Here is an 8,482-nt window from a genome sequence, read left to right as displayed (position 1 = left end):
GTCTCTATAAAATTCTTACTTGTTCTACTCATTATTTTTCTAGTACCTAGTACAGTGTTTGGCACTGAGCAGGTACTCAATAAATGCTTGCTGAGTAATTGAACGAAAGGTGATATTGTCCATCACCCTTAGAAACAAAAACAGATGGATGGATGAGTATTTACATGTGTGCGTGTTTACCAGGGTGGGAAAGACTTCTAAGTTAGCTTTTAATGTATCGCAGAAGCAAGTGATACAGCTGAACCAGGACTTTTGATTCCCAATTCCATACCATTTCCATTATATTATTATACTTTGTACCCTTTTCCTTGGAATTCCGTTTCTTCTTCCATCCTGCTCAGGTCCTTACTTCACCACCAAGTACCAGACTATTAACACTAGATAGAACTCTAAAATGTAACCCCATTCCAAGGATATTTGCTTATTAACCAAGGGTGGGGGGTAGGTGCATGCAATAGAGCAGGGGTCCTCAAACTTTAAAAACAGGGGGCCAGTTCACTGTCCATCAGACCGTTGGAGGGCCGGACTATAGTTTAAAAAAACCCACTATGAACAAATTCCTTTGCACACTGCACATATCTTATTTTGAAGTAAAAAAACAAAACGGGAACAAATACAATATTTGTATTTGCATGTGGCCAGCGGGCTGTAGTTTGAGGACCCCTGCAGTAGAGTATCTAGATCAGTGGTTCTCAACCTTCTGGCCCTTTAAATATAGTTCCTCATGTTGTGACCCAACCATAAAATTATTTTCGTTGCTACTTCATAACTGTAATGTTGCTACTGTTATGAATCGTAATGTAAATATCTGATATGCAGGATGGTCTTAGGCGACCCCTGTGAAAAGGTCGTTTGACCGCCAAAGGGGTTGCGACCCACAGGTTGAGAACCTCTGATCTAGATTGAGGAGCCTGTAGCCCAGTGGTTCTCAATTTTGCTGCACATTAGAATCACCTGGGAATCTTTTTAAAATCCTGACTTCTGGGTCTCATCCTCCAGAAATTCTGTTTCTTTGTTATAGGGTGGGGCCACATCATTAGTAACAAAGAAACAGAATTTCCAGAGGATGAGGCCCAGAAATCAGGATTTTAAAAAGATTCCCAGGTGATTCTAATGTGCAGCCAAGGTTGAAAACCACTGCTGTAGCCCATGGCATCATCATATAGTTAAAGCCAGAAGGTCAAGTGAGCTGGAGGTCATGGATGTGACTAAAGATTTCTGAACCCAGGTTTAGAAGCAATAACCTTGCCAACTCGGAGAACAGTGTGCTGGACTGGGATAACCTCCCTGTGTCAAGCAAAGACTCCATACATAGAATAAAGCTTTATTTAACAATCTGAAAATATGTTCTTTTGGCTTCAAGTCTTGAAAAAATGAGTGGTAAATCCAAGATTTGTTTCCCGTTCTCTAGATGTATGGTTGTGTGTATGCATCTATAGATGCTTTTGCTTGTTATAGTCATGTTAGCCCCACTTTATTTAATATATAAAGTCTTATTATATAATAATGCTAAAGTCTGAATTAAATATTCCCTGAGTCTAACAATCTCTTCTTCCAAGCCTGTCTGCCTCCCTCCTTCCCCTAAGTCTGCTCCTCAGCCTCCATTAATGCTAGGTCTTTAGAGACAACCAGCATCCACTTTGAGAACCTGGAAATGAATGTCAGACCTTAAGTCTCTGTGCTTATATACCCTCTAGCTGAAGAATCTCTCTGGGAGATGTACATATGTGGGAGGTCTTGGCAGTTACTCTTCAGAGTTGTGCACTTTGAACTGTAGATACCTGGAAAGTAAACATGATTGCATTAGATGCTCACCTGTCCTCCCACCAACCACTCAAGGAGGGTAAAAACTCAATTTGCTTCTATCAAACTATATTTCATGTCATGTAATATTGAGGGAAGTGAAGCTGGTTGTTGGGATTATTGTCAAAACTTTTTGCAGATACTGGTCATTGCATCCTTCATCATCTCTTTACAAGGATTCACAGGAGAAATTTCCTTTTCATTTTAGTAGCAGGAGTCGTTTGAAGGAATGGCATCATGAATTGGGTGCACGGATCAGATTTTTCTCTTCTTGGATGTTTAGAAAGTCTGGAACCAATTTTGTGATCCATACTTAGTAAGTTTATTTCATAGAATGTATTTTTCTATTTGCCTAATTAATCACTCCATTTTATGTCACTGTCATTAATATATTTGAGTTACTTTGCTATATTTTGTGTGTATATGTATTTGCCTTTTTGTATGTAACTTCTTTTTCTTTTTGAAATAAGTTCAGAAATAAATAAGTACTTGGGAGATAGGGTTATGGTGAGAGTTCAAGGCCAAGTATTGGGGAATGGACACCCCAAACCCACAATGTCCCAGTTTATGCTTGGTTCCCCTGTTCCCACCTGCTTGACTTTGCTCTAAGGATATTGTTCACTGCTGGGTTCCCCTAGCAGCCATGGTGAAGATTCTAATCTGTAGTCAAACTTCTGTGCACTCCCAGTGACCAATCTTACCACCCATCTTGGTCTCTGTGTATCTGTCCACCTTACCTCTTCTTGAAGCTCAGGTGCTGCGACGCTGCTGTCTTCTGGAACCACAGAGGCACGACGCTGGAGACCTTGGCTCTATAAAAAGAAGAGTTCTGCCAGTGAGAGGTGGCTCAACCTCCCCAGCCTCTCAGCTTAGGTCTTCTTTGCCTTACACTACAGGGTCACAGACAATACAAAGGGTAAACATACAATGTTGTTTCACTACAGCCTGACGGCACCAGGGAAGGCTTTACTGTCATCCTCTTTCACAGGTTAAGAAACCAAGATTCAGAGGGTGAAATGACTTGCTGAGACAGGTATCCAGGTCTTTGGGCTCCAGAGTTGTTTCCATAATCAGACACTGTAATTTGTGTGACATGCATCAGTATGTATGTCTATGTGGGAGTCTGTGAGGATATAAATATAGGTCTTAAGAACACTACCTACCACTTTTAGACTAACTCTCCTTAAGAATACACTGCAGTTAACACACTGAGATGATCCTAACCTATGGCAGTTAGGAGAGGCAAGTGGTATGCAGGGGTCCTCAAACTTTTTAAACATGGGGGCCAGTTCACTGTCCCTCAGACCGTTGGAGGGCCGGACTATAGTTTAAAAAAAAACTATGAACAAATTCCTATGCACACTGCACTTATCTTATTTTGAAGTAAAAAAACAAAACGGGAACAAATACAATATTTGTATTTGCATGTGGTCCACGGGCCGTAGTTTGAGGACCCCTGGACTATAATGTTTTCTTTGGGAAAAGTTCTAGGTTCTGCAGTAGGAACCCAAAGTGTGAAAAGCTCTGTCTAGGAGCTGCTAAGCCAGGAGAAGGCCTTGGAACTCTACAATTAAGAATTAATTTATTTTTAATTGAAATTTAATTCACACACTATAAAATTCACCATTTTAGAGTATAACCAATTTCTATCAGTATGACAGCTACTTGAAATTTTCTGATTTTTCCTTATAGGAAAATTTTCTTCTGCTCTCTCCTCTGATTTCTGGCCAGGAATTACCTGAAAGGTAATACTACCTCCCAGAAAGTTATCATCCTCTCACAGGTATTTCAAATGCTAAGCAAGAACTAATTTCCTCATAATGATCTTTTTTATATGTGATCCATTTTATATGTGATATGTCCATAATTCTGCTTGAGAGAAAATACGATTTATGATGTATCTGCAAGGGAAGGGAAGTAAACAGATCTAGTAGGACAAAGGTTTCAGAGAATTGATGACACTGATAGGCCTAGGATCTAAGATGCTCTAGCTGCTTAATTCCATAGGAAAAATAGGTTTCCTTAGCTGATGACCAAAGCAATCCCACAGGAAAGGCTGTGAGTAAACACTATAATTCTCAAACAAAACAAAACAAAACAAAAAACAATAACACTGTAATTCTCAAATATAAGGAGGTCGCCTCAGGGGAAAGGAGGTTGTGTCTTGTACCTCTTTCCAAAGGAGAACAGTATGATTAGCCTGTTCTTCAAAATAGACAGCAGCATCTTGGTCCCCATAATCTCCCTTTCAATAAGATTACTCCAAGAATGAAAATTTCTTTTATTATTCATCAGAGCCAAAAAGCTCACATTATTGCTGCCTCCATACTACAGTCATATATTAGAAAGTCAAATATAAATTAATTTTGGATTTTCCATATTGTTGAGTTAATCTTCTTTGTGCAGAAATGTGAGAAGTAGCTATACTTGATTCGAAATCCCACAATTACCCTGGGCTTCTTCACTATCCATATGCCCCACATCTCTCTATCAGCATAGTGACCTCACACCAGAAACCAGCCAAGAGAAAGTTTTATATCTTGCTCTGTTAGGACATTCAATACCTCATGTGAATCAAGTCTCAGGGCATAATAATGTTGATGACTTAGATTTTAGTACCTCAGGGGAGTCAGCCAAGATGAGCTTGTTGTTCTCTTCTTTGTCTTCCATCTTACTTGCCTTGTCAGATTCTGAAAAACCCTGCAGATCAAAGAGGACAACGTAGAAGAAAGTTCCAAACCTTCACACCCTGGATACCACGCTGGTGCCTGTTGTTCATGTTAACTCCTCTCAGATAGCGGGAGGCTCCCAAGGTATCGTGGTCAACCTTCCTTAGGCATAGGCAGGGATAGGGTAGTGTGATCTGAGGGGTACCAGAAATCTCATACTCCCAGACAGCCACATGGCTCGTGCCCTGGCCTCTTTCATTGCCCCAATGTCACCTTCTCTGGCCACTCTGTTTAAAATCGCAATTCAGCCCCAATTCCCTACTTAATTTTTCTCCCTATCTTTTATCACCACTAATTATAATTTTACTTATTTACTCTGTCTTGTATTCATCTTCTCCCCTCCTCCACTAGGACATAAGATGCAGGAAGGCAGGGAATTTTACGCTTTGTTCACTGTAATACCCCACTTCCTAGGAAAGTGCCTTGTACATTGTAAGGACTCACTAAGTAATTGTGGAATGTGTGAATGAATGAATTTTGGTACCATACAGTCAGATGTCTCACCCAAATCCTCCCTACACTGCACCTGACAGATGATCATATATCTTAGCTTTTAATATCAAGGAAGGAGAACTATTTGTCATGGTGGCCCATCACATTTTGTTGTTTAGAAGCCCCTTGTGTCCCATTTCATATATATATGTGTGTGTGTGTGTGTGTGTGTGTGTGTGTGTATATATATATATAATATTAATATTTTTATTGATTTCAGAGAGAAAAAATTAGAGGAAGAGAAGCCTAGAAACATCAATGATAAGAGAGAATCACTGATCAGCTACCTCCTGCACGCCTCCTACTGGGGACTGAGCGGCAACCCGGGCATGTACCCTAATGGAATCAATTGTGGCCTCCTTCCTGGTTCATGCACTGACGCTAAACAACTGAACCATACTGGCCGGGCACCCCTATATAGTGGGGCCTTGACTTACGAGTGTCCCGACTAATGAGTTTTTCGAGTTATGAGCCATCTCTTGGCCGATTTTTTGCTTTGAGTTGCGAGCTAAAATTCCGGTTACGAGCCAGCTTCAGATACCCCACCGCTAGTTGGCGCAGCGAACGTCACAGTGAACGCCACAACATCAGCCCAGCATCACGTGTCTCACTCGTTCACTGTTGATTTGACATACGAGTAATTTGAGTTACGAGCTCCGTCAATGGAACGAATTAAACTCGTAAGTCAAGGCCCCACTGTATTTAAAAAATTTTTTTCCATACCATTTTTTAACAGAGCTAATTGCTAAAAGTTTCCCTGGTATTGATTCAAAATGTACTTTAAAAAATCTTTATACATAGGGCCTAGTTCTGCCCTCAGGAATCTCATAGAATACATCAAATCTCTCTATGATAGCCTTTCCATCTGAATAGAATATGACTTGATTGCTAGATTCTTCACAGACCTGCTTGTTCTCCAGAGGGGCTGTGTCTCTATTTTAACACCATTCTTTTCTCATCCACAATCTCATCTGTCAAAAGCCCATCTTTTTTGCTTTCCTTCCTCTCTGAGTTCCCTCTAGGTCTTTCTTATCAATGAAATGATTCTTTGCCAATTTGGTTGAGGTCTATTTACCACAGTCACAAGTATGACAAACTGAAGTGAGACCTTCTTCCCTACCCCCTATTCAAAAGTTAAAGCTTGCTGTTACTGGTTTGGCTCAGTGGATAGAGTGTCGGCCTGCGGACTGGGGGGTCCCAGGTTCGATTCCGGTCAGGGGCATGTGCCATGGCTGCGGACACATCCCCAGTGGGGGGCGTGCGGGAAGCAGCTGATTGATATTTCTCTCTCATTGATAATTCTAGCTCTCCATCCCTATCCCTTCCTCTCTGTAAAAGATCAATAAAATATATTTTTTTAAAAAGTTAAAGCTCAAGATGTCAGGTATAGATTCTTTTTGCCCCAAACTTGTAGCAAAAAATAAAATTAGTAGAAATCTTTCATAATATTCTTAGAGATAAGCCCTTTGTAGAAGTCAAATACCCTAAGAGTACAGGTCAGTAAATTAATTGCTCTGGAGATGTGAAACAATCCCCAGAACAACAACAAAAAAGTGGTCAAGAGTATTCTTGAGACTATAATATGACAAAATCTGATTAACTGTGGGACAACCTGGCCATAGTAAAGATGATCTACAGGGAGGTTATAAGAGAATAGAGACTTAATCAAATGCACTCTCACCTGAGGGGTCACCGAGGTGGGGGAAGTACAAAGATCTGGGTTCAGATTGTCGGTGTTTTCCTTTTCTCTGTCCTCAGGAGTTCTTACTGGCTTCTGTGGTGGCTGTGGATCAAGAGGAATCTCGAAAGTGGCCCTAGAACTAGGACTTGGAGGCCCAGTCCCCAAGGAGGCCCTGGGGCTGGTGGGTGAACCTGGTTCAGAGGCTGCAGGACTGGAGGGTATGTTCCCTGAGGGGGTTCTGGAGCTGGGAGTGCCTCTAGGTGGAGGAGGCCTATTAGGGGGTGCTGAGGTCCTCTGGACAGGGGCTCTCTTCTTTACTTGTTTAGACCCTTCACTTGAGGTTCGGGTTCGGAGGACAACTTCTGGGAGAGATGCCGGCTGCTCTGAAGGGATTAGGGCTCTGCCTGGGGATGGATCTGGGGAGCTAGAGAAAACTTCCTCCTGGGAATCGCCACCCTCAGTGGGCTGGGGAGAAGAGGGCTGGGCCTGGGTAGGGCCATTGCAGGCTGGCAGAGGCTCTTCCTCCTCAGAGGAGTTTGCTTCAGCCGCTTCTTTCTCTATTTCCTTTTCTTTTAATGGCTCTTCTTTAATCTCAGAGTTGTCTTCTCCCTGAGCTGGATCCGATGTTAGCTCTTCTTCACTTGCTGAGATGGACTCCCTCTCACTTGTCAAGGAAAGTGTAGAGGGACTGGTAGGTGAGGTAGGAGGGCTGGAGACTGTAGATGTTCGAACTGGGGAAGAGATGACTAAAGAGCGTCTGCTGCTGCTAAAAAATGAAGGACACTCAGATTCAGAAGAGCAAAAAAATGCAAGTTTTATTGGGTATTTTTAAGTACCCCCAAATAATGATGCATGCTATAGAATAACAGAATAAAATAAAATGACACTAGAAAGTCTATATAATTTGCAATAATGCTTATGTTATCAAGTAGAGTGTAAAAGGCTATATCAAAATCTCAATTATTTACAAATATATAAAGAAAAAGAGACCAGAAAGTAACAAGAACATACTAACAAAATATTTTCTCTAGGGAAAAGATTCATGGGTGATATGCAGTTGATCTTCATGGATTCTGCATTTGCAAATTCACCGACTCCCTAAAATTTACTTGTAACCCAAAATCAATACTCGTGATGCTTTCATGGTCATTCATGGACATGTGCAAGCTGTGAAAAATCAGTGCCTAACAGCACTTTCTCACCTGAGGTCTAACAAGGAAATATTCTGCCTTCTTGTTTCAGCTCTCACATTGTAAACATGTCCTTTTGCCATATTTTTCACTGCTGTACTTTTGTTAGTGGTTTTTTTGTTTAAAATGGCCTCCAAGTGTAGTGCTAAAGTGCTAAGAGCTAAAGGACTATGATGTGCCTTATAGAGAAAATATGTATGTTATAAGCTTTGTTCAGACATGAGTTATATAGTTCTGCGGGCTGTGAGTTCAATGTTAATGAATCAACAACATATATGAAATAAACTGTCTTTAAACAGAAACACACAGAACACAAGGTTATGTATTGATCAGTTGATGAAAATGCTGGGACCAGGGACTCACAGAAACCTAACCGTGTTTCCCCTGGGAACAGTGGTTCAGTACTCACTAATTTAGTGCTTATGGTGACTTTATAGAACGTAACTACCATAAATAAAAAATTTAACTGTAACATATATCCAGTAGGCTGGATACTGTGTTAAGTGCTTGTACAGCCAGCATTAGCTTAACTCCTCACCTTCTTAAGGCCTCCTGTGTACTGTACACTGAGTGATTGGGCAACTCAA

At 41.1% G+C, this 8,482-nt stretch overlaps 1 protein-coding gene across 3 annotated transcripts in view; it reads right to left on the bottom strand.

Moving 5' to 3' along the window:
- Positions 1–1,308: 1,308 nt before the first annotated feature.
- The window catches only part of BIN2 (bridging integrator 2), a 32,370-nt gene continuing 25,196 nt past the window's right edge, over positions 1,309–8,482 (bottom strand). The window contains exons 10-13 of one of the 3 annotated variants that reach the window (XM_070410210.1): positions 6,706–7,471; positions 4,423–4,503; positions 2,541–2,615; positions 1,309–1,781 (exon numbers count right to left, since the gene is read on the bottom strand). In XM_070410210.1, the coding sequence (XP_070266311.1) occupies positions 1,752–1,781; positions 2,541–2,615; positions 4,423–4,503; positions 6,706–7,471 (952 nt within the window). In that variant the 3' untranslated portion in view covers positions 1,309–1,751. The other 2 variants (XM_070410211.1, XM_070410212.1) reach the window with 2 other exon arrangements.

The sequence above is a fragment of the Myotis yumanensis genome, unplaced genomic scaffold (assembly GCF_028538775.1).
Source record: "Myotis yumanensis isolate MYYU_CA2020_CCGP unplaced genomic scaffold, mMyoYum1.0.hap1 SCAF_3, whole genome shotgun sequence".
In the NCBI taxonomy this organism is placed as follows: Eukaryota; Metazoa; Chordata; class Mammalia; order Chiroptera; family Vespertilionidae; genus Myotis; species Myotis yumanensis.
This window is presented reverse-complemented; position numbering and strand designations above follow the sequence as displayed.